General features: G+C 31.6%; 1 protein-coding gene and 1 long non-coding RNA gene across 2 annotated transcripts in view; one reads left to right on the forward strand and one right to left on the reverse strand.

Annotated features, from left to right (window-relative positions):
• Positions 1-26,973, forward strand: part of LOC118199505 (diuretic hormone receptor-like) — a 509,054-nt gene that overhangs the window by 380,556 nt on the left and 101,525 nt on the right. Inside the window, exons 3-5 of the mRNA XM_085817429.1 lie at positions 19,729-19,851; positions 21,532-21,632; positions 25,395-25,495. Of these exons, the coding sequence (XP_085673555.1) occupies positions 19,729-19,851; positions 21,532-21,632; positions 25,395-25,495 (325 nt within the window). The remainder of the gene's footprint in view (positions 1-19,728; positions 19,852-21,531; positions 21,633-25,394; positions 25,496-26,973) is intronic.
• Positions 1-26,973, reverse strand: part of LOC118181749 (uncharacterized) — a 273,477-nt gene that overhangs the window by 90,963 nt on the left and 155,541 nt on the right. The gene's annotated exons all lie outside the window — the stretch shown is intronic.

Genomic DNA, 26,973 nt, shown 5'->3' on the forward strand with positions numbered 1-26,973 from the left:
AATGTTAAAAATCCAAACCTTCCTTAGTTCAATAAATATTTAACAAAGTTGCTTTGTTGTGTCGTAAATCCCGATGCCGAAATTTAATTCCAATTACAATTCGTATTGTGGTTCCAATGAGAGGATTTTTTCAAAAAAATAGTCGAATATTTACATGAACTAATGAAAACATACACAGCTTATATACTTCATAATGACTTTAGAAACCGTCTTAATACATTTCAGACAGCGAAAATAAACGCCAGCAAAAAAACGTAGCTATGAAGAGTGTAATAGATAGTACATAAAATACAAATACCTACGCTCGTCTGCAGATACGTACAATCTCGCGCATAAAAAATAGGAGGGACAACTCAGTATCTCCCGTTCTTCTCGGCCGATTAACGAAATGTAAATTGCATTTTTCATGCATTGAAAGCGCGATTTAGGATACATATTAGGTTTATATATTGCATTATTTTAAAAGGGTACATCTAAAATAACATTCCGAATTTTTTTCCATATTTCAATTTAAGTTCTATAATTTATTTTTATTTAAAGACCGAGGAAATGGTTATTTTTAGCATTGCTTTTTACTTTTTGCATTTACCGTTTTGCGAAAATAACAATGATTAAATTTTATTTCTTTCTACTGCAGCGCTGAAAGCTTCTTTAATCATTAATATTTTAAAATACTTATATTTTAACGAAAATTAAGTAATAGCGCTTTGCTTCTAAATAACAACTCTCTTTATTTTCTGTAGTTGTTTTGTGTAATTCCTTTCTGGAATCTGATTCACATTTTGTCGAGAGTTCCTGTGTTTATCCGATGACTTATTTGCCGCTGATAGCCAAAAAAATTACTTCTGTAATATTTCGCATTTGAAGTCATTTGATTTGGCTTCAGTTTGTGAGCTGTCTGTTTTGAATTCTTCTGGATCCTATGGACAGAGTATCAAGCAGCAAATTTCGATTCGCTAAGAGGCTCTTTCAATGCTTCGAACTTCTGTTACAGGTTCAATTAAATTGATCACTTAGGAACTTCCCATTCGCCTTTCCTAAAACGATAGAACCAATTTCTTCTTCGCTTTTATTAAGCGTTTTCCAGCCGTTTATCCTTGCTATTCGTTGATGAGTTTCGATTGATAAAAGTAATTCCAGAAACACAAACTTTATAACCTATCATTGGAAATGGAAATAAACTAAAATTATTTCTTCTAACATCAGCGGAGCAAAAGCTAATCGCCTCTTAGCGAATAAAGTTATCAGTGAAATCCTCAGAAAAGATGTGGTTAGGACATTCAGAAAGCATTCTGCACTTGTAAAATCAGAGCTGATTTGCCCGCGATGACAAAAGTTTGAAATTTAACGGGTTTGATACTTGATATATAAGCCGAAGTTTAAGTCTTCATGGAAACCTTTCCAGTCATTCTCTCTATCTAAAAAGGAATTTTTAAGGGATGCAAGCACAAAAAGATTGGTAAAATCAAAATATACTATTTTAATTAGCTGACACTATGTTTACCAAAAAATAAATAAAAAGGAATGGCATATTTTTATTTACTTTACACTTTTATATATTTCCAAAAAATATGATTGAAAAGAATGTTCGTGGAAGCACATCACCTATCATACATTGTGTTTTGAATTAAGAGTCAGAATCTGTTACAAGAACAGAGTTGTGTGTTTTCCAGCAGTGGTTTAAATGTTATATAAACTCTTTTCTTTAAAATTACATTAATATGCAGTAATCTCATGAAATCTGGGAAATAACTGTTTCTTCAGAAAGGCAATGAGCGAAGTACGAAAGCAATTCTTCCATAATATTAAGTTTTCATCGAGATTCTTAACATATCAGTTAAAAATTACTCAATAAACACAATTTAAATTATGGTAGTATAAAGTATAGAAAAGATCCTCAATTTTGAAAAGACTAGCCGGTATCAAATGGGGAAGCTCAATAATTACCCTAAATAAAACTTATAACACTTATATTAAACCTATTTAGAAATATGGAAGTGAACTGTTAATCTCTACTACACAAGGGAAGATTAGCTCTTTCGAAAGAGCCCAAAGCAAAGCTCTTCAAATTATCGGTGAAAATTATCTTCGAAGAGCGGTGAAAATTACTTCGAATAGAGCTATGCAAAGCTATAATTCGAACCCGCCAATTGCTACTGAAATCAATAAACAAGCAGTTGGTACATTCGTTAAAATGAAAGCACCGCATAGAGTGCAATGGATGAACGAATGCAAACCAAGTACTGTGAAGATCCAAATGTCTTCCCTAGAGGCTTGTGTGAAATTATTACAAGAAACAGAGGAAAACAAATCAATGAATCGTAACAAGATCATGGTTAATCCCTTTGAATATACTAATACCAAATACTAGCTAGATATATATAACTTGGAAAAGAAAAACATTCCTGATGCAATATTAAAATCAAACACATTATGTATGTTATATGAACAATACCCTGAATCTAAATGAACTAGAGCATACACTGATATCTTTAAAATACAAGATGGGCCCACCAGCGCCTGAGCGGTAAAGTCGCTGAACACTGGTAGTTCAGTCCGAGGTTTGAATCCCGCGAACGGGCTGGCTGCATGAGCGTTTTCGTGGTTTTCCCCATGTGTAACGTGTATACGAGTCAGTTTCCCTTAGAAAGCCTTCCCCGAAGGCTTTCCTCCCCTTAGGCAGATAGCCCTAGTGTGCTTTGCCATAATTAAATAAACCAAGCCTAAAATACAAGACAACACTGGGGCTGCTGTATACAGTAAACTTTTTTCTCTAATGTACAACTGTTGACACTTTGATGCATAGATCCTTGCAATCTCGTTTTCTCTCGAAAACCTCAAGATAAAGTTCGATTGTTTCTCCAAAGCAGTTATTCTAGTCGATTCCAAAGCAGCCATCCAGGCTGTAGTTATAAATCACGACACAGATACCCAGATTATCTCAGAAATAAGACAGACTTTGAACTTTCTTTATAAATACAACAAAACAATCGTTTTTCAATGGATCCCTTTACATGTAGGTATCGACGGTACCGAAAAGGCAGATTCCCTATCCAAGAGAGGAACACTTGCGCTACAATACAGCAAACCATAGTCACTTAAAAAGCATATTTTTGAGAAATTAACGGATAGTCTTAAATATGACCAGGCAGCAAAAGCAACAGGCAAATCCTGGGCTAACATTCAAGACACATAGAAAAAGTTTTGTCGGAAACCCCGTAAAGAGGCTGGGGCAAACTTCAGACTGGAAACAAGTCACGATTGCATGGCACATCATGACTTGTCTACTCTATATTGGAATACCAGAGCTTTCATGAACTCCTTGTAAAGACTACAGCTCTTATATTCCTTTCCTTGTTGTTTATATTTTTTAACATTTTACTTTTGTTCCCATGTTGATTTATTCTGATTCTTACTTTATAAATGCTTGTTCTTTTTTATTATTTATCATTCTTCATGTGTGATACTTGAGTTGTTTTATATGATTGTACTAATATTTCCAATAAAGTCATGTGTAACAACAACAATTATAGTAATATTATATGAATTTTTTTAATATCAGGCATGTCCAAGTATACATTGTCCTCCTGTACTGCATTTTTAATATCAAGCGTGTTTAATAGTACACTGTCCTGCCTTTATCTTAATATAAGAAGAAATGTGCAATAATTTCAAAAAGCAACTTTATTCTGTATTCATACGAATGCATTTCATGTACTACCGCGTATGTATTAATAACGGTTAGTAAACAAAAAGTAGCAAAAATATACGTAACTTTTTTCATTATCTGGAAATAAGTTATGTATTCACAAATTTGAGTGTCTTTCAAGTAAGTTAAATTCTCTCTTTCGCGCAAGCACTTCTAATTACTTTTATTAAACAATAAATATAATTATATTTTGAAGTCATGTTTTTATGAAATATGAAACATTTTTTATTAATCATAATTCTTTTAATGAAATGATATTATTTATGAATTTTTAAAAAGGTTTTACTTCTCCATTTTCTCAAATTTTACTTTACTGCTACTTTAGCTACTATTACTGTAGGATAATATTTACTACAGATGCTTACATTTAATTATAAAAAAATGGTAGAAAATTCAAACATTTCTTGTAATTCCCTACGGTATTTCGCAGACTTCGGTAAATTTAATTAAATTTTCATTTAATTACTTAAGAATTCTCCGCTTTGATTTATCATGACAATATTATTATTACTTTTGGAATAGCCTTGAATAAAAACATTTTTAAAATTTGGTGTTTATTTTAAATTACCTAATTTAGCTCTATTTTCTATCTTTACCTTTAGCTTTTAGGGTTTAAATCCCAAGGAATTGAACATCGTGTTTTAAAGTAGCGAAGTTTTTGTTTACTTAAAATATCGTACATATCTAGGTATCTTCGACATTTTAGTAAAAATGAGGAGCGGAATTTTTAAGCAAATTATTAATGATTTTATGACTATCTAGCTGATGATGGTTTTGAAAGCTGTCCAAAAAATTAAAAGTTTAACTGCCAATCCTTAGGGTAGACTACGCATTTGTGCACAAATTTCCCAGTATAATAATAAAAGCAAAATTTGGTATATTTGTAAATCCAGAATCTGTTGCTTCCACACTGCTTCTTATTATGGCTGTTTGCTTATCTTTGCATTATGACGTCACAGGTATTACAATATTCATTCACATAATGTTAACCACAGCTCTAGGATGCTATTTTTTCTTTTTATCGATGTTTTCCACATAAAGAATAGTACATTCGGTTATAACGAATTCGCATTATTGAAATTTATTAATCCATGTGTGTCAATAATCCATTTAATGAGCTTAAATATAAAAAAGTGAAGAAACCTGAATCTATTACTGAATATCAAATAATTCCTTTAAGTTTGAATGGGAATCGAAGTTTTAGATTTAGGGCAATTCTACATGCAAATACATTATAAGGTATTTCTCCCTCTTTCCTAGCGTGCCTTCGTGATGTAGTGGTTCAGCACGCTGGGCCGGTATTCCAGATTTCCGGGGTTCGATTTCCGGCGAAGGCGGTTGCTAATTTTTCATCTTGACTGCTTCCAAAAAACTCCTAATGACTCTACAACATATACCAGGGGAACGCCGTTATTTGTTCAGTTATTAGTTCAAGAGAAAGTAGGCGAAAAATTTTCTAGTTGGAAAACCTAAGTGCAGCTTCATTTGGTACATTTAACAAATAATAAGTAATTGTTTTCCAACATATAATGTTAAGGAAGTTGATATGGCATATTATCGTTTCTTTAAATGTTTTGATCATTTTCTGATAACGCTAAGATTACAATTAACACCCTTTAAGTTTACGTAGGTAATAAATAGGTTAGGTATATATATTTATTATTTTGAAAGTATAGATCTTCAATACGTTTTGCTCAAGACTTTTGAAATTAAAAACCTACACCAGGGATGGGCAAATTTTTTCGGTCGCTGGCCAAAAATCGAAAAAAGAAAGTGTGGCGGGCCAAGATAAATTTTTCCAAAATTTTAAAAACAATATACAAATTTTACAATTTAAATATGTTAATGAGATGAATGAAATTGCGATTTAATTTTTTTAAGTTCTTTATATTGAGGTTCGAAGTGAGATGTACTGATTCTAAGGAACGATGCTAAATGCTCATCTGTTAGTCTATTTCTGAAATAATTCTTTCTAAGGTTCGTAGTTGAAAACACTTGTTCACATATATAAGATGAAGCAAACATAGCACTGATTTTTTGGGCGTGAGATATTAAATTTGGGAAACTTACTTTCGATAATGATTTGTAAAACACTAACTTTGGCACATTTAGAAACAACTGCTTGAGATGATTGTTAGATTACAACTCAATTAACTAAAGCTGAAAATCTGAACTTACTGGTCCACAATTTACGTTGAAAAGGATGGTAAAAATATCTGATTCTGTTTGAATGGCACTGAAGTCTTGAAATCTGCGTTCGAACTCAAAATGCAGTTTTTTCAAGCCATATTCATAATTCTTAAGCTTCTCTTCATTTACTGAGGGTATTGAATTTAACTTCGGGAAAACAGACAAGTCGTTCTTAGCTAGTTGCCCAGCAAACAGATTAAGTTTTAGTTTAAAAGCTTTGAGAACGGCCCAGATATCGTCGATAAATTGATTTTTCCCTTGCATCTTGACATTCAAGTTTCTCATATGACAAAGAAGATGTGTGAAAAATGCAAAGTCCGAAAGCCATTCTGTATCTTCTAACATTTCGCACTCCGCAGAACATTGTTCCTCATGGACGAACGACACAATGTCGTTTTTCAGCTGCTAAACTCGCTCGAAAACACATCCTGCACTAAGCCACCTTACTTTCGTGTAATACAGTACATCAGAGTATTCAGATTGCAGGGACTGAAAAAAATCTCGAAATTGTCTGTTGTAAGTCCACGAGTTCAAGCTTCGCGACTGCATCAAGCACGGGTATCATATTCAATGCAGATTTACACAGAGCATCTTGATGTATAACACAGTGTAGAAAAACAACGTTGTTCCGGGGATAGTTTTGATTAATACAAGAGTAAGATTTTTTTCCTGTCATATATGGGGCTTCATTAAAAGTCCTTCCTGAAATTAACGAAAAATATTCCATCCCGTTATAATTCCCTTTAAAGAACGCATGCACGCCAATTCCTCAGTATCTTCAAAGTTCTCATCAACACCCCTTATAAATAATACTTCTTGAGCAGTATCATTTATATCAGTGCCTTCATTCATAGCTATGCAGCAAAATTTAAACAGGCCATCTTTTACTCTAATTTATCGATGTCTTCGATTGTAGAAGTCACCGTTTTTCGAGATACGCTTACAGTTTCAAAATTATTTTTCTTGTCTGGACATAAAACATCCTAAACTTGGAGCATGCATTGTTTAACGAACACCCCATCACTGAGAGCTTTATTATTTCTAGCAATATTGTATGCTACAATGTAACTTGCATGTGTAGTTGCTTTTTGGATAATGTTTACCTTCTTGAAAAAATTTTGTCGGCCTGATAATTTTGTACAAAGACATTCTGCATTTTTTTCTTTCATATTCGGACATTATTTCGTACTTCTTATGCTTAGATGTAAAATGAAGGGAAATGTTATATTCTTTGAAGACTGCTACAACTTTGTTGCAGATGAGGCACACTGGTTTATCTTTTACAACTGTAAAAAATATTTCCAGGTTCATTCACCATTGAAAGCATGGCACTCTGAATTAACTTTACGTTTTATAGTAGCTATTTTGGGGTTGAAACATTTTACAAATAACCCGAACAAGCACTAGCTACGCTGTACGTTTAATAATTTCACCGCTATTCACAATGATGCTATATGTCCGCAATCTTTCATACTCAATCAATAATATTAGAACTCGTGCTAAAAGAAAAAGCCGCTGGTTGGAGCTTAAAAAAAATGCGCAGTCTGCTACATGCGAGGTCTATTTCACCTATACTGAATTCCCATATATCTGCTTCCCTAGAAAAAGATAACGCTTGTTGGCGCCAATCTACAGTTATAACTAATAAAGAACTTCCGCTTTTAACACTTTATCGATTGAAAGCTGTCTGTGCTTGCTGTTTCCGTCGATTTATGTTTTGTAGAACAGAAATAGAGAAAGTAAAAAGATCATCAGTCCTTTGAAAAAAAGGAAGAACAAAAATAATATTTACCATTATATAATTTATTAATTATATAATTTAAGTAGAACAGGAGATGGATATATAATATATAAATAATATATTTCTTTTAATTTTCCTTGGACCGTAAAATTAAAATTCTATCTGCGGGCCGGATAGAACCTTTCGGAGGGCCGAATTTCGCCCGCCAACCGTAGTTTGCCCATCCATGACTTACACGGTAAGAAATTGAATTTCATTTGCTTTCTTGTCATTGAGAACATTGCGTGTATGTCAAAAATGCATGCCGTTTAATCAGGTACAGGACGAGAAAAAGTGGGCGAGACACCAGAACTTCACCGAACGGTTCCATGGTATAAGCATAATTCTATGGTATTAACTATACAGGTTCCTCCCAATTTTGTAAAACACACCTTCGGTGAGGGACGGATCTGAGGATCACTTAGGCTGCTATCACACCACCGTTTCTTTCGGAAAAGCAACTGTTTAGAACAATTTTTCTGCTTTGTCACAGCAGCCAATTACCACAGATCGCTTTGTGGTTAACACAAAGAAAACTGGTTCTCCATTACAAATAAGCTGATAGCTGATTGGTTGAAAACTAACAACTTAATTTTTTTTCGAAAGGAAGAAAAAAATCTCGCGTCTTTCTTTTAATAGTAAACCAGGCAAAAAAATTGCCCGAAACAATTGTCCGTGTGAAACAAATGCATATGTGATATGGACCTTGCACCTGTTTTCCTACTACCAAACCATCTATGTAGATACAGTACAAGTTCTAAGATTTATGCTTTCTCCGAAATCCGGATCCGAAACCAATGATACTACAGCCATCATCACCACTCCATCAATTAGGGTAACACATGATTAGAACGGTTCGCAGGAAGTCTTTATTATTTATTATTTATGTGTGTAAAAAAAAAACGTATTTTAGTCTAAACTCCTAAACATAGTAGCATCAGTTTTAGTTTAGCCTTTTTACATTAGCTAGAACTAATGGCAAATTTTCGATATTGGAGAAGAAGGAAAAACTACGGATTTTGTTGTCTGAAGTTATAAAAAAATGGCTTGATTTATGTCCTATAATCTACTACATTTCGCATTTACGAGCTTTGAATCAGCTTACTGTAACGTTATCACTGCCGTCGCTCGCTTACCAGCGTCATTGTAATTTTGGAAGTTGAAAATATACAGCCTATATGATTTCTAGTTCTTTCAGGTGTACACATTTATCTTGTTTTCATTGCTACTTTACATTTACCTGTTATTTGGTTTGATAAGACATTGTAAAGGCCTGAGAATGCTAAACGATTACCCTATATATCCTGTATAATTCCATGATTTTTTCATGCATGAATCGGCAAATTCACTCATATGTTTGCAACAGATGTGATCACATTGCGTTCGGCTGATATTCTTCCAAAGAGTTTTCTTTGTTACCTAAACAAACTTCATATTTTTGCCTAGAACAATTACTTTGATTAATTAATGATTTTATTTAAATTTTCTTTTGCTGGTGTTTTTTCATGTACCTCAAAATCTCTGAAAGCTTCAGAGACATCGAATGAATATTTTTTATTCACTTCTTTGCTTTTCTGGGAGGGGATATGCATAATATTGTATACTTCTCTTTAAATTTATTTTTTTATTCAGGTTTACACAATTTTCTTATTTCTTATTATTTTTTTAAGTCAGATAACCAAACCCTTCAGTAACCTCCTTTACTCCTACTCGCTTTTATCCCCGTTTACTACAGGTTAAAACTGTACAGACAGCGAGACATTTTTATGTCAATGAAGATGCGAACGACCCGAATGCGCTTCAAATTTTATCGCGAAGGCATGCGGAAAGGAGGGAGAAAATCCTTTACAAAATAAGTAAGCGAATAAAAATTTTCATTTTCCTCTGATTTATTTTTATTAGCCAAACGAAGTTATTTCTATACTTTTTATCCTTGAAGATATGCTTCTTTTTAATATTAAAATTGCTAAATTTTGAGTTTGCTACATAAAATTCAAATTAAAATAGAACTCATACAATCCAGATTCTTGTTACCAGATTCTCCGGTATTGTTTTGGAGTACTTGTTAATATAAGCTTAATAGTAAATTCATATACATGGCTTACAATTTTCTTTTTAAGTTTAAAAACATATACAGTACATATTTTAGAATTATTATATTAATTGAACTGAAAGTAGGTGACAAATTTATATGCGCATGGAGCTTAAAATAAAACTGTATTCTAACAGGACTAGAAACACATTCACATGGTTTAATTCAACAAATTGTAATCATGTATTAATAATATGTCGCCCCATATTATTTGGCAAATATGTAGATTTTAAGTAGCCTACTATCACATGTCTTTTGGAAATATCTAACTTATGAACATTAATAGATTGCAATTGCATACCGTATGTACGTCTGATGTTATTTATTGAGAGAGTCATTATTCATCAATAACAAGTTCTTTAGTAAAATTTGGCTGAATAAGCATGGCCAGTTTCAGCTTAGTTTAATTTTGCCGAAATAAAAAGCGCTACGCTTAGGCTTTATATACGTCCAGAATTGGACCGGACAGTCCTGGTTTCTATTGCTGTCCGAGTTAATATCCGGTCGCTACCTGCGGTATTGTAACATGACTTTGTCATAGCGAATATCTAGTTTATTACACTGACTTTCAATATGTTGCTTTGTCAAATATATGTACTTGGCTATGCAATGTATCCCGATCCAGTTGTTAGTCTTCTGATTTAAGTCGAATTCTGAATGCTTTACGCATTTCCCATGTATCAGTACTTCCAGTCACATTATTATTTTATTATTTTATCGTATTATTTTATTTTTATTTCTTTTGGTATATCCTCTGTGTATTGCTGTAATCATTTACATTCATTATGTCACTATGTTCTCTATTTTTATGTTATATTGTCATTAAGTCTAATTCTACTGTCTATATTTTACTCATTGTATATTATTGGGCTGCTCAACATCAGACTGTACTTTAGCTTATGTATATTCTATATTTGTGTACATTACAACTTTGTAAAATTTTTGCTTATTGTCAAAACTCGCCCTTTTTGGCCCTGCACGCTTTTGTTATTTTATTTAATAAATGTGGGGCCTGGGCGGTTGTTGGGACTGTCTTTCGTGGGCATTTGGTCTGTTGGACTGCCCCCGGGTTGAATTTGGCTTTGGGTTTGGGAGCCCGGTGCGTGGCGTCTTGTGATTCCTCTTTAGGCTCTAGATATAGGTGGACGTGGTGCTATACCGATTAACCTTTTGGTAAAGGGACAGTGCCCACGTCCTCCGTTGCTTATCGCTTATCGCTTATCCAGTCGCAAAAATTTTCGGCGTTTGAGAATTTTATGGCTGGCGAAGATGTTTTTAAATTTTAAGCCTATATATTCGACATCGCGTTTTTAAACATTCTTTTACGGCTTCCGATCTCTCAGCCGACCTTGGAGAAAGCGCTTGACGTCGTTTTTGACGGAGGCGTGGCTACCAATCCCACCACAACGTTTTACTTAGTCATTTGGGCAACACATCAGGGGCAATGTGTTTATGTTATTTTCGTGCGTGAAATAACTCATCTACATGTTTTTGATCATTTTATCTGTATTCGTTTTTTGACTCATTGTTTAGTAATGGGCATAAAAATATGTATGTTTAATGTTAGCCTGCAAAAGGAATACAAATTTTTGAAATTGTGTAATGATAGTAACAATAAACGTGTTTATTGCTCGTTATGTAATGGAGAATTTTCTGTTACACCTAAAGGAAAGGGTGATATCGATCCAGTGGAATGGTGTCCAAACACCAGGGTACTTGGGTACCGAGATCCTACCCTTTGCAGAACGAAAAGTATTTTCGAATCTTGAGAAAAGAGAAAAGATATACAGATATAAAAGTTTTACAAAATAATTTTTTTCTCTTTTATTTTTTCTTTTTACTTCTTTTTTCTTTTTTATTATATATATAATTTTAATAATAATTATTTTATCACATATATATAAATAGAGTTCACTGAGAACAAACAATAAGTGCAAATCTCTGTAATAGAATGGGGGTCATACATTTAGAATAGCCAGTGGTCGATTTAAATTATCAAGATCATTGTAGTTATAGGTACAGATTTTGATTGCAGGATTGTCAATATTATTTTGCATCTCCTGAAACTTCTTTGAAATTTTATAATAAAAATATCTTAGTTGAACAATTCTCAGCTCCTCATGAGTTCTGTTATTTCTAACATACCATGGGAAGTTAGTAATTTGCCGAAGTACTGCATTGAAAGGGTGATATGGAAGATCTCGTAAAAGCAGCTAAACACAGAAGTGCTATTAATGCTACTGCTTCAGCAACACTTTTTTAAAGCCAAAGATGGAAATAACAATGACACTGATTTGGAGTGTGCTGCTAAAGAAGGTATCATACAACACAAACTCAGTTTCAAAACTGCTAGACACGAACTCAATTTCAAAACATGAGACTGCACATCTAAATTGGTTAAAACATTATAAGACCCAAACTTTCCATCTGCTAGATTCAAAACCGAGGCAATTATTGTTAATGTTATTTTGACACTCATACTTGAGAATGTGTTGTTTTCTTTAGAAAGCATTAATTACGTAACACTAATGTTGGATAGCTCAAACAGAAGTGAAGTAAAACTTATTCCGACTGTTGTAAGATATTTCAATCTCGAGGAGGGAATTCAAATTAGACTTAAAGCTGTCGATGAATTATCAGGTGAAACAGCTTAAATTTTGACACACTGCAGTGTAAAATACAAACTTGAAGAAAAGCTGGTTTTTTATACTGCTGATAACACTAAGAGTAATTCTGGTGGTGGGAAGAGAAAAGGGAATGAAAATGTATTGAGAAAAGTTCAAAGTGATTTAGACAGATTATTTTAAGATCTGATTGTTCAGCTCACATTGTATACCAATGTAGTACAAACAGCGTCTGATTCTCTATCCCTGAACACATATAGAAGCTATTGTTATAGAAATTTATAAATACGTATTTTCAAATATTTACGGTAGAAGTAACGAAATTTAAAGAGTTCTGTGAATTCATGGGAGCAGATTGCAAAAATGTATTATTTCATAGCAGCATAAGATTCTTTAGTTTGTTATCTGCAAGAGAAAGGATTCGTTTCCTTTTTGGTGGCCTAAAATCATACTTCGTATCTTGTGACAAATGCCCCAAATTTTTATTTCCTTAAAAATCTAGAAAATGAAATATTTTTGAAAATATTTATGGTAATATGTAGTTATTTAATAATGTAGTTCTGATTCTAAACAGAAGCATTTCAGACATATTCTGAATTATTTTATCAACTTCACAAAAAAAAGAACAAATTTATTTCATCTTCTGTCATAAAATTGTGATGCGCTTTGAAAGAAAATGAAGGTGTTCAGAACAAACGATATCAAGTGTAGAAAATTTTTATTATTCTTGTATCCAAGAGTAGTAATCCAAGAGTTGCGGAGAAACTAATTTTGATAAAGTTAGTAAGTAGAGTGGATAAATTTGCAACTTGAAATCGCCTGGTCTGATTTAGAAGAGAGTACAGAAATTATTAATGAAATTATGAATGTTAATTAAATATTGGTGACAACGTACATTGTTGAATCAGGTAATTCAAAACCAAAGGGTAGGTTGTGGTTCAGGTTGTAAGGGATACATTTTCAACGTCTGCTGTTAAACATCTGCTAATTAATCATAAAACTAATTCGAAATTACTTGTTGTGAATTTTATAATGTAATGAAAAAAAACCATTCTTGGAAAACGTCATGCCTAATGAAAAATACAACTGAATACGTAAAGTTGAATGTTTAAATAAACTGTTTAACACTTTTCAGTAATTTCAAGAATATGTTTTGAGAAATATTAAAAAAAAAAATATGCTAAAACCTATCCATGCATTTAGTTTAGCGCAAATAAGTGTAAAAAATAATCAATAAAATATACATTCGATTTTATAACTTAATGTTTTTTGCCTTTATTTCGCTTGGAATAGAATTGAAGTGTGTATAGGTAAATGAAAAATAATTTTGTTATTTACTATTGTTGAAAGAAATGCGATTTATATTTTAATTCGCGGTGAATTTATGTTGAAACAAAAGAAATTAAATGCAAAATATCCTCATTCAGATTTACACTATACACGTATCTAGCCTATAAGGCAGGAAGGGAAGAGACATAAGAATCCAATAATTCTAATTCTTTGATTTAGATTGTAGTTCTAGTTTGTCCGTTATAATTTCGACTTTTGCTTTATTATCTCTTAATTTCGCGTTCTGTTATTTAAAAGGTATAACAAAGTACTGACAAGTACGTTCATTAAAGAAAATGCAAGATATTTATTTCCTCCAAGAAACTCCATACACTGGACTTTACAAAGCCTTTTTAGCGTGGTAGCGTTCATCTATCAACAACGGAAACAGTCATAAATGTTGTTTCAGTTTTAAATTTATTATCCTGCTTTGGAGAGATTTCTACAACACGTTAACGAGGTTACTTCAAAACGCTGCTTTATTACATGATTAATGGCCATTCCCTTTTACTCCTAAATGTTAAAACTTTCACCCAATGTAAGATCCTATCTGCATGTAACTCTCATTTAAAAGCTGTTAAGGATTGTTGTAACAGGACTAACTTTATAAGCATATATGGTGTAAATGTTGCATGCAGTTTTCTTTCTTATTTACTTAAATTTTGAGGATATTTGTAGGTCATATTGATTATGTTTGTTACTTATTCAACTATTAATCGTGGAAAACTTACAAAAATATATTCGTAAATGCATGAAAACAAATGTGACGAATATTTTATAAAAGACGTCAGCTGCACCTGATTTAAAAGTGAATATCTTTTATGCATTCGAATTTCAACTCAATGATACTTTTTATTCTGCGAAAACTACTGTTCCGAAGGGTTATTTGCGAAAAAAAGAGTATCCATTTGTATTCATTGGTTTAGTTTGCAAACACCTTCTGTTATATTTTGCAATAAATCAGTCTAGTAGTATTTTTATACATAATATTTCATTTATTCTTGTAACTGGGAAATCATTATAAATGTAATTATGTTTAACATGTGTTAAAAAAGCAGTTTTTAAATACCAGATTATTCAACATAGATTAAAGACCAGTAACACAAAAAATTTAAAGAAGAACACAGTGGGAAAAAAAGAAGGATCTGAAGAGCTCTGAAAATTGGATTCTTGTTTCAGTTTTAAAATGGAAATAAAAAAAAAGTTTTGCTTTAAGAAAACTGTAGTGAACTACAGTTCTTAATATTTAATTTGCCACTGCAAATTAGGATTGAAATAGATGTTCGAAATTTACTGTTAACATGCGTCCATTATTTTGTTAATGTAATTTAGATTGAAATGACGTTTTTAATAGCAATTTGAAATTACAGATCGGATTTAACTGCATATTTTAGAACGTAAGCATAATATTACGATACTTAAATAGATGCTTGTTTATCTAAACCCTGATTTTCTTTGATTTCCTAGAAAGTTTTATTAGCTATTATCAGCATCATATTTTGAGGTAGTTTCAATAATAAATATCAATTAGTTTTCTACTTCTTTCAATGAAGAACAAATAATAAATCTACCTTTTTATTTTAAGGAATAAAATAAACTGTATAGCTTTGAAAGTCATTCATTGCGTTTCTTTTATCTCATTTCCCAGAAGACTTTTAAAAGTTTTGATAAAGTAGAGCATTAGGAAAATAACGATTCTAGTATTTTATTGCTTTGTGTAGTTTCCATTTGTGTTATTTAAGGAAATCGCAATGTTTCATGTTTGAGAATAGATTTAAGGGATGACAGTGACTTTAAATAGAAGCAATTTCTTTCTTTTAATTGTAACTTAAAATTAAAGAATTTAGCAATTTACTTTGATCTTTAAAATATTTCTGGTGTTTCCTCTTTTTATTTCCAATTAGTTTCTTTTTCGTCCTAGATAGTCCATATGCAGGAATTTCGAAACGTTTGGAACAAGGAATTTATAGTTGCTCATGAACAGGATTCATATAAAACTTACAAATGACTACTAAGCTGAATAACTCTCACTAAACATCCTTTATAATTTTGGATAACATAAATCGTTGCCCGACGCGTATGAGGAAACCTAAGAAAAATCGTTAAACCGAGATGGAACTTTTGTTTAATAGAAATCAAATTTACTATTGAATTTTATTAAAACAAATGTTCTTGAAACAACATTGTACAAAATAACACAAGTTATATAAAAAGTATTCCAAAACGACGAGTTCGAATTTTATTTCTTTAAATTTGGAATCCAGACTTGCATTTTCAATGAAAACGTTTTTTTTAAAAAAATTTAACGCATTTTATGAGCAAAGTTTCAACATTTTGAGTGAAAACGTTAATTCAGATTAGTGAAATATTTAAGGCATTTTAATGAGATAGCAAAATTCTCAGCTTTCTATGCGCGAAATGCGCAATGATGTAAGAGGTAATTGGAATGGACTTGCTACAGATTTAGAAAAGTGTGCTGTTTCACCAAAATGGAACGATTATTTTCATCTGTTTGAGGAATTTGTTTAAAAGCGTACTGACTATTTTGCTACTACTGAGATTGTGAGTATCATACAAAAATTGAGGTTTTTATTTATACAGAATCTTTTAATCATTTGAAACTGTTTTCTTAAAGTTCTGCCCAGTAACTTAAGAATCTTTGTTAAGAGGTCTGCAACTTAAGATGAATTTTACAGAAAAGAAGTAACATTCTATTTTTATTGTGTTTTATAGAAATTCTATAAATATTTTCCGTAGAGCAAGAAATGTTGTATAGCATGATACCCATTATGCATTAGTTAAAATTCAAATATTCTATACTTTTACACGCAAATTTCTCTGAAATGCTGTCTCAAATAATTTAAAAGGACTGCCTCTAATCTGAAGGAGCTCAAAATCCTGAAATTAAGCTAAAATTGGAACTAAAAAGATAATATAAGTAAAAATATATTCTTAAATATCATTTCAAACCTTTCACATATCAGAAATGCTATTTATAATTATTTATAAAATCCTATTTTCTGGAACTTTTCATCCTGGACATTATATATAATGTAAGATTTCATTTTACAGAATCTACTTGAGTACAGTATTAAAACTACCTTCATAAAGTTCTCCTCTTTATTTAAAAAAATTTATATTTAAAAAAAAATATTGAATTAATTAACAAGGAATTTAAATCTGTAGCTATCTTAAACAATCTGTATCCTATATGTTCAGTTACTACTGCTATTGAATAGCATTTTGTACCCCAGAGCTTCAATTTGTTGTGGGCTGTAAACTATGTTTCATTCCCACTGAAAAAGGCTTATCCACAGTTTTAATAAACAATCGATATCGCATATATGTATACCATGAAGCAATTAAATAATGAATTTATGATATAGATATACAAAGCATTGTTTAGAAATATAGCTTCCGCTAGATTATACGAAAATAACATTAAAAATCACATGAACATCAAAGATAGCTATTTGGCCAGATGATATTACTTTTCAAAATGCAGTGTAAATTTTGCCTTGTCAGCTTCACAGAAATTATCCCTCTAAAAATTCAGACTACACTGGATATATACATTTGTCATTGATTTTCTATCCAATGATATAATATTGACATACCATTTAGCCTTTTTTCTGTTTCCCTTGCTGGAGTTTTGCGAAATTAAATATGTTGCTCTAACTGAAAATCTTGCGTTTCAGTCTCACCTAACTAGCAAAACGTAGGCTATGGTCAGTATCAGTGTGTATTATCTTCAACAACAGAACAAAAATATATGAAACAACTTAACACGTAACAATGAAAATTTTATTTTGTTTCATTGCTTGTGATTTAAAACTAAAATAAGTTACCAAAACATTGAACATCCACTAGCTTCCGACTATACAGCAGCTATCCTAAAGCATATGGTTTCAGGATAGCATTTAAATTTCATTCTCCCGTAATCAATTTTTTTCTTCCCGACTGGGAGAATCAGTGTAACGGAAGACAGAGCTTGAAAAGGTAAGAACTAAAACCTGATTTACTAGTACATTAACAACATAATGACTTGATAATAGGAAAAAATAATTTAAAAACCCCAAACAATGCCGGTTCTGTCACGAAATTCAAATCATTTTGGGCAGCTGATAATCGATCTATCGGTTTCGTATAAACACAGTTTGTTCAAGCATTATATTTTCAAAACAAAAGCTATTAGAAGACGCAAAAAGTATTAAAATAAATCATAGAAGATTTTCCTTAATGCTTTTCAGTTTTCACAGAAAATTTTGGCAGAATTGTTCTCAAACTAGAGCAAGAAGATGATGTCTCTTATGGTCAACGTTGTATATTATGTTTTCTGAATACTAAGCGATTTGTTGGTAAAATGAATTGCTTCGTTATATGCTAAAATACTTGCTTTGAAAACGATAGAAGAGGTTCAGAGGTTTTAAACCCCAACACAATACAAATTCCACTTGATGTAGAGGAGCTTTTCTTTGTCTCCCTTTGTTCTCAAATTGGTAGATTTTTATTGTAATACAGGTGTTATACACGGTGATACCGGCTACGGTATGGTTGGAATAACGTACCACTTAACGGCTGTAAACGTAAACATAGACCTCTTATAACCGTATATAAACAATAAAAATAATTATTTATTTATATTTGTTAACTACAATAATAATTAAGATGTCAAGAAATATATAAATAATATATTTTATTAATTTTAATAAAACTTAAATATGTATGCATCTCTATCGTATATTAAAAAATATTTTTTATTTGACAAATTATTTGAGTTGCAAAGTTTGAATCATTTAAAGTGTTATTCCATAGAATATTTTGCTTTTGATTAATGCTTATGCGTTATGCTGTAGATTTTATTTTAGTTAACTAATCCAGTTGAATGTTTAAATTTGTTTAGTTTGTAAATTAAACCCACTGCAAATGTTGATTCTGCTTGCTTAAATATGTTACGTTTTTCTAATTAAAGAAAGCCAGAAAGATAGAAACGATTTTTATACTTCTATTAAATTTTCTCTCTTGCATTTCTCACTTTATTTTAGCGCCTTCAGAAGATGCAGATTTTTCGAATGTAGTTACTACGGTAAGAAGCAACATGCGATGAATCCAGAAATTTTGAGCAAAATAATAAGTTAGGAATGATTATAGTCTTGTGTTGTAATTGCTTTAATACCACTTTTTGTGGCAGATGGAAGAATTCATTGAGAGCCATATTTGTGATTTAAATGTCTAGGCAAGTAGAACCTTACACAGCTTTGTGACCTTAGATGGCTCTGCGACTTAACATTGAATTATACTGTCGTACAAATTTACGTCCGCAAGCTGCAGTGAAGCCACAAGTGGGAGTTTTCTTAGTTTAATAATTCTATAAGTAGCGCAAGGATTTTGAAACATTCTGATTTTATGCTTGAAGAACTTCTACTCTCAGAGAAACTTTTCTTGTATTTCAAACCGTATGCTTATTAATAATATAACATCATTTTGTAACATGTAAACGCAACACAACAATACTTAATAATACAAAGGTATGCAATGCAAAATGAACATAAATAAGCATAATATCGCAAAACCTTCAATTTTCTGTAAAGACCCAAAGGTAAACAAACCAGACATAGAACCACACAGTTCAAGAGTACTTAACACTATAAATATTTTTATCGTTTGTTTAATTCTAGGTAAAGAAACACTATTGTATGCGTAAATTCTCGAAAAATACCTTTTATGTAATGCTCTAATTAGTTAACTATCAATTTATAACTTAAATTATGCACTTAAGAAAGGTTAGAATTTTAAAATTTTGCTAAGTATTATACTATTTAGATATATGACCTTAAAACTAAAATTTGCAATAAATATTTACTGATATCATCTTACAAATTTCGAGTAGTTTTATACATTTGGGTTATCATTTATCCTATAGGTGTTATTGTACGTTTAGAATTGCATAACCCATAGCATTTAGAATATGCATATCAAAGCGTTTTCTCTCATTCTCTTACAGGCGGCGAAATCTACTGCAATAGCACATGGGATGGTATATCATGCTGGCCAACGACACCAGCAGGCACTGTTGCTAGTGTACCATGCTTCGCTGAATTTAATGGCGTCCGTTATGATACTAATAGTAAGTGGTATGATTTAATTTGCTTTTCATACATCAGTTAACCAAATTCTTATTTTCATTTCATATTATTTCAAATTTTAATTTCATGGCATCTTAAATATACATTGCATACAATTTTACAAAATTGCCTCTGAAAGAGCGCATCTCGTCCAGTTCAAAATTTATATAGTATTAATCAAGAAATAGTAATGACTGTTGTTCAAGAAAAAATGGTACTATGTAATAGATATTCATTCTTTTGTAAACCTTCATTAATTTCATTGGAATACAAAATAATCGAAAGTTCTAAAATATTTGCACATAAACATTTGGCTCTTTGATGTTTATTTTAGTTTCTATAGCTATGAGACTTCGTTATTGAGATCAATTCTACAAATGAAAACAATTTATTTTAATTAATTTGTATAGTTTTAATAGATATTCAGTAAAAATAACAGATTTTAAATTATCAAAAAAATGAAATTATGGGCATATTTAAAGACAATTCGATATTTTAATTTAAATTCTTTTTCAGGCCATAAAAATTAATATTTATTAAATGAACGAGAACGAAGAAGGAAGAGAATCACGGCAATATAATATTTAAAAACTAAGCAGAAACGCAACCACTTGCAGCAGCATAAAAGCAGGGACTTCTAGGTGATCGCTTTCGAGAGCTATAGATTTTATTCAAAATCTACTTGTCCTAATCTTTTTCTCCTTATTATAAATCAGTTAAGTATTTTGAAATTTAGTAAGAGATGAACCATCTTTGTCACAAAAATAACAGCAAATGACGACAACTAAATAAAAGTGCTATATTTTGCAAAGAATGCGCTGTTTTAAAAAATGCGTAAATATTTTAAGAGCTGTTCCCCCTGATCATTTACTTTGAAAATATTTTATCTGTAGCTTATTTTTCTCCCTTTCTCTTCATAACAAAGTTAGATTTTCACCTAAAAATTTCTATAAAGCTAAAAGTGTGTTTTCAGATACATAAATTTGAATTATTATACACACATGTTATAAACAGCTTGCTATAAGTAAATATTTTATTCTTTGTCGAAGCAACATTTCCTTCACAATTTTAGTTCAGCTCAGCAAAAAGTATTTCATGCTAGTTCTGTTCAGCAACTTATGCTTTGATGGAAATATGAAGGAAATTAAAGGTGGCACTAGAAATGTAATTTGCAATCTGCGTGAGAAAGAGCATACCTTGGAACGCGCTTTCAGTGTCAAGCAAACACGTGGCTGAAAGCACAGGTATATGGTTGCTGATATTTGACGTTGATTAACAGCGACAACAAGAACCGGTTGTCAAGGATTTCATAATAATAATATGGGCAAATATGAATCAATTTCCTTCATAAATTCAGGCATCATTGCCTATGGAAGTGGCATTTTCATTGCTCAGCTTTTATGTAATATTTTTACTATATGCTTTTTCCTATAAATTTCTCCTCAATAATCACAAAAGTTTGATAATCTGTTGACAACAAGAACCGGTTGTCAAGGATTTCATAATAATAATATGTGCAAATATGAATCCATTTCCTTCATAAATTCAGGCATCATTGCCTATGGAGGTGGCATTTTCATTGCTCAGCTTTTATGTAATATTTTTACTATATGTTTTTTTCCTATAAATTTCTCCTCAATAATCACAAAAGTTTGATAATCTGTTAATTATTTATCCAATAGGTAATGCAAGCAGATATTGCCTAGAAAATGGAACTTGGTCATCATGGTCCAACTACCGATCTTGCAAACCATTGACACTTCATGAAGATGAGTTCTTTCAGGTAAGTTAATAGTTCAATAACCGAAATATACTATTAGTTAGTAAAATATGTTGAGAGTAATATATTTGTCGACAACGTATTAAGCATGTAATTCAGGTAATTCAAAGACAAGATACATTAAAAATTAATTTAAACAGAAGAGTAAAGTATTCCAGAAATCGTTAAACATAAAGCGATAGTTGTCCTATGATATTAGTCCTCAAAGGCTATGCTGAAGGGATGAAACTCAAGACTCTGCTGATTGTCAAAGAAGGAGTAAAATCTGGACGATTGATACGTAGACGTAAAAATTTAATTTCGTAGTTTTTCGATAAAGGCTTAATAAGAATTTTTAAGCCGTCTTTCGCATTTAAAGGTTATGTAAAGACTGTATGGATTAAAGCTCATGAAGCAGCCATATATTTTTTTTCATCAAAAAAGAAAACATAAATTTACTGCCAAAATAAACAAGCAGCATATCAGCCATCACATCTATTTTAACTTAATTTATTATTGATCAGGACCAAACAGAAAAGAATGCTGATATTATCGAACAAGTTCCATCTGGTAACTACTAACGCTGGCTGGATCATTGAGAAGTATCATTGATTCCGACTTACAGCTGGAGTAAGCAGTCTTATTCCTTAGCAAAACCTGTTGGAAAAAGATAGCTGGGAAAAACTGGAATTCCTAAAGAAGACTTAACTGAGCTCTAAACATTAAGCAGAAGGCAGTATACACAAGTGTATCAAATGGATCACATATTTACAGAAGATAAATTTAATTCTTATTGCATTAATTAATGTCATTTTTAATCTAAAGCTTATACAATTTCAAATATTTCAACTAACCTTTAATACGAATGTTATTAGTTCCACCATGTATATCATGCAAATATCATGATTAATTTTTCGTTTCGTATGTTTACAATACTCACACAAAATATAATAATAATCTGTTTCGTATAGATTAGAGGGTTTAAATGTTAATATATCCGACTAAAACGTTGCATCGCACATTAGTCTCAAATATATTCCAGTAATATTTAAATTTTTTTAAAAATGATTGTATACAATCAAGCAACAAGTTATCTTCATGGATACCTTAATAGTAATAAGCTGGCATTGTTATGTGTCTCGACCAGTATACGTTTAGACCAATATTCACTTCACTAAGATGCCCCAACCTGAATGGCTATCTTTATGAAAATCAATTTTGAAAAATGCAACTTTCATAACATAAAAGTAGTATTTTAATTTAAAAGCAGTACCCTGGGATGACAGTGCCAACACTTCATTCTTTTCAAATTAAAAAATTGATTTTTACGAATGTTTCCGCATATTCTATGATGCTGCACTGAAGTATCTTGTATGTTATATTCCTTAGTAGTACAAATTTATCAGGTTACGAAAGCGTCAGAAATATTGCAGATGAAAATATTGGGCACAGACACGCGGAAGGAAACATCGTAGAGAAAATAAAACAAGGAGTGCATTACATCGTCGTCCATAACATCGCGAGAGAACATAAAGCAAGGAGGAAACATCACAATTGTAAAACATTGTAGTATAAAGCATCGTTGTTGAAAAAAAGCGGTTCAAAAACATCACGATTAAACATCTTAATCTTGGAAAATATCTTTGTAAAAATCAAAACACCTACAAATCGCATAACGATAATATAGCAGAAGTGTGCTTTTCAGGCTTTGAATGTTGCAAATTTATATTGTCATAACGATTTGTGAGTGCAAGAAGGAATAAGGTATATTTTACCTCCATATTTTATATTTTTTAATCAATTAATAAATTTTACTAAAATCAAGAAGGAAATTTAAGCAATTAAAAACTGAAAATGAACTAATTAATTGAACTTCTTTATTTAAACTGAAATAATTAATTCAACAGTTTTAATATAAATAACCATATGCAGTTTCTCATCTTTCCTTTAGAAATGTTTAGACTATATTTCTCATGAAGAGCTACTACTATGACTTCACTAAAGAGATTAATTAAATAATGGCCTTCATTAAATAACTGCATAAGTTTAAAATTCTATTAACTGTTATGCGTAACATTAATTTTCTACTCATTTTCAGTTTTTGAATGCTTTCATTTTTCCTTTTTTTAGCATAAAAATATTAATTAATTTAAAAATCTGAAAGATGAAGGTAAACATATTCCTCATTCCTTCTTGCGCTCACAAATCATTTTATGTATATATATTTAGGAATTTTAAAGCCTAAAAAAACAATGAGATATTATCGTCATGCGATGGTTTGCAGGTGCTTTATTTTTTACGACGATGTTTTAAAACGGCGATGTTTTTTAGCAGCTTTATTTTCTCCGACGATGTTTTAGACGCATTAGTTAGAGTTAATTTATGTCCTTACAGATCTCTTGATTTTTAGCTTTCTTCAAATTTCTTGCAAAAGTATTTGTTCGCACTGTCAGACGGGTTTGTTGATCTGTGTTAATGGTATCGATTATACGTCTACACAGATCATATATTACCTAATTTTAGAAATAGGACGTTAAAATATCCGCTTTGAATTTGAGCAGCACCCTAATTTTATGTCTTTAAAAGTTCTAACTGAAATGTATTGCTTAAATTCGAAATATTATGGTAATTATTGTATTTCATTTCGAATGCAGTATTTATGTGAGTAATTTAAAATGAATAGATTTATATTTTGTGGGACTAGCAAACAATTATTACTCTGAGTGTTAATAAAAGTGAGTTACTGAGTGTTGCTATTCAACAAAACATAAGATATTTATTCCTTTCATTGTTAATCAATTCAAAAATTGGCCTAACTTGTAAGGCATTTTCTTCCTCCTTTCTGCATGCCTTCATGGTGTAACGGTAGCACACTCGGCGCGTATTCAAGAGGCCCAAGTTCGAGTCTCGGCGAGGGCATTGCTCGATTTTCATGATGCCTACTTCAGAAATCCTAGTGACTCAAACTAACTGCCTGTAACTAACCGATATTTTAGTATATATTACGTAACTCGAAGTCCAAAGAAACGTTTAGCTGTGCTTATTCTACTGATCTTAACTACTTTCAATGTTAAAATTTACATCCAGAAAAAATGGTAGGTGGATTATAGCCCTTTCTTAATTTCTAAATGAAATAATTCTATAAGAATTTTCTTCTTCCTAACTATGCGACTTCGTGGTGTAATTAGAAAGCTTGTCCAGCTAGCAACTGGAAGCTCTGGATATGTTCAAATCCTGGCGATAACATCGTTGGTTTTTCACGTTTCCAACTCCGAAAACAGTATGTTGACTCCTCAACGCCTCCACAGAAGAAAATTTAAATAAACTTTTCCATCAGCCTAACATTTAGACAGCCTGAGTAACGACAGAAATCAAACTCCGCACTTAGCTCGAATTACAGAAGCAAAGCTTAAATTAAAAGATCAAACATCAAATTATTATACAAAGCAAGCTTATAAACTTTGGCTGCGGCCTTCAACTTAGTCGATCAATTATGGCTAGGAAAGCTAAAGCTGATTCAAGTCATTCAGACGTTGAAAGGAACATTAATGAAACGGCCAGAAATAACTGCTAAACGCTAACAGTTTCTCTGTCTCGATCTCAAGAACTCTGGGCTTAAATACATTTATTTATTTGTATCCAAATAACAGCCGACGAATGTACAATTGACAATAAAGGAAAAGCGGCTAATTCTTAAATATAACACCCTAAATAGTAATAGTTATTTAGTAAGGCAATGAAAATTGATAAAGAATCGATGCTTCACGAGAATATTCTTGTTTGCAGGTGCTATGGGATATGAAGGAAGCCGCTACTATTTACTATGTAGGTTATGGCATTTCGCTTGTTGCATTAAGTCTGGCTCTTCTAGTTTTCTTCCATTTCAAGTAAGTATAATTGTATGTTCGTTATTAAAATGTTTGAGGAACTTATTATGATTAAATTAATAATTATCTTATTGCCATTTAATCAGTTTATCAAAGATATCTCGAATATAAATTGACAAAACTGTAGATAATATAAAGAAAATAAATTTAACAAATACTGAAGAACTTTTGACTCTCAGTTCGCTTTACTTGTATGCCTTTCTATTTCAATGAACTTTGATTAACTAAACCAGTCTAAGAAGAACTGGAGTGCTGGTAAGAGCAAGAGTATAAAAGTTTTTTTTTTCAGAGCTGAAGTTTCTAAATTTTTCTAACAGTCAAATGACGCAACGTTTTTACTCTAGCTTCCGCATCTTTGTAATAAAAATTATATTCCTTGAAAGATATTAACTCATTAAGAATAGTAACATATTGAAGCACATTTTTTAAGCATAATTACTCTGATATTTTAGATTTAGTTAATATTATACTTATTGTAAATGCTTTTCGAACGCAATAATGGCCATATATGCTACTAATATCTAGATAAAGCTGCGAAAGACAAAGCATACGTAGCTCAGAACAGTTTCATACGGGACACATTAAACCCCAATGAACGTGTACATGAATAGCGGCGCCAGAATTCTGATTATGGGACTGTATGGTGTAGTATTACTGCTGATTTTCATTCTTGGTGTATTTTCGTGGACATTGTCTTTAAAATTAGTATTCCTCAAACCTGAAAAATGTGTAACTGTATGAGTGCCTGTTATTGTGAAATTATGCAGCAGCAAGACAAGCCCTTACATGATCCCTAACTTTAGAAGAACGAGAATGTTTAGAGACTACTATCTTCGTGCAACAACCGCATTGGTCGACAAGCTAAGAAAATGCTCTGTGCTCGCTTAATAAGTAATCATGCAGTTTCGAGACTTTCCCCTTAAACAACGAACATCTGGAAACCCATGAAGCTCCTACATGAAAGAAAAAGACTACAAACATCTCATTTTTTGAATGGATGAAAAATCATGCAAAAATAGCTAAAGAATTCCTCATCAAATTTAAGCAAGCGAAAACGATGCTAGAGAAGTTAAAAGTAGCCATAACTGCCTTGGATTACATTTCCAATATTGATTTGAATTTTAAATCGTGCAAACTGCACAATAGATGAAACTAAAGTTACTATTCTATTCAATCTAAATATAGATTATTTAAGTGACTTCAAGCTCATCCTCCCCGTCTTGTCTAGGAAGAATTTTCTTGTTCAATGTTAATTATTTATCAACTATGGAATGAACTTTCATTTATTGGTTTACTCGCCGCGTGCGCGACGCATGTTATCATCTGTCTTTGATTTTCAAAACCAAGCAAGAGTTACGAGTTCGAATTTTAACATACTGTGTAAAAACTCGCTAGTTAAGACCAGCAAGTAACGTAAAGATCCAGATACATTTCCGAATACCTTCCTTGTTTTCCGGACATGAATCTTTGTGACTACT

The sequence above is a fragment of the Stegodyphus dumicola genome, chromosome 5 (assembly GCF_044657685.1).
Source record: "Stegodyphus dumicola isolate Sdum_Otavi_A_Nest chromosome 5, ASM4465768v1".
In the NCBI taxonomy this organism is placed as follows: Eukaryota; Metazoa; Arthropoda; class Arachnida; order Araneae; family Eresidae; genus Stegodyphus; species Stegodyphus dumicola.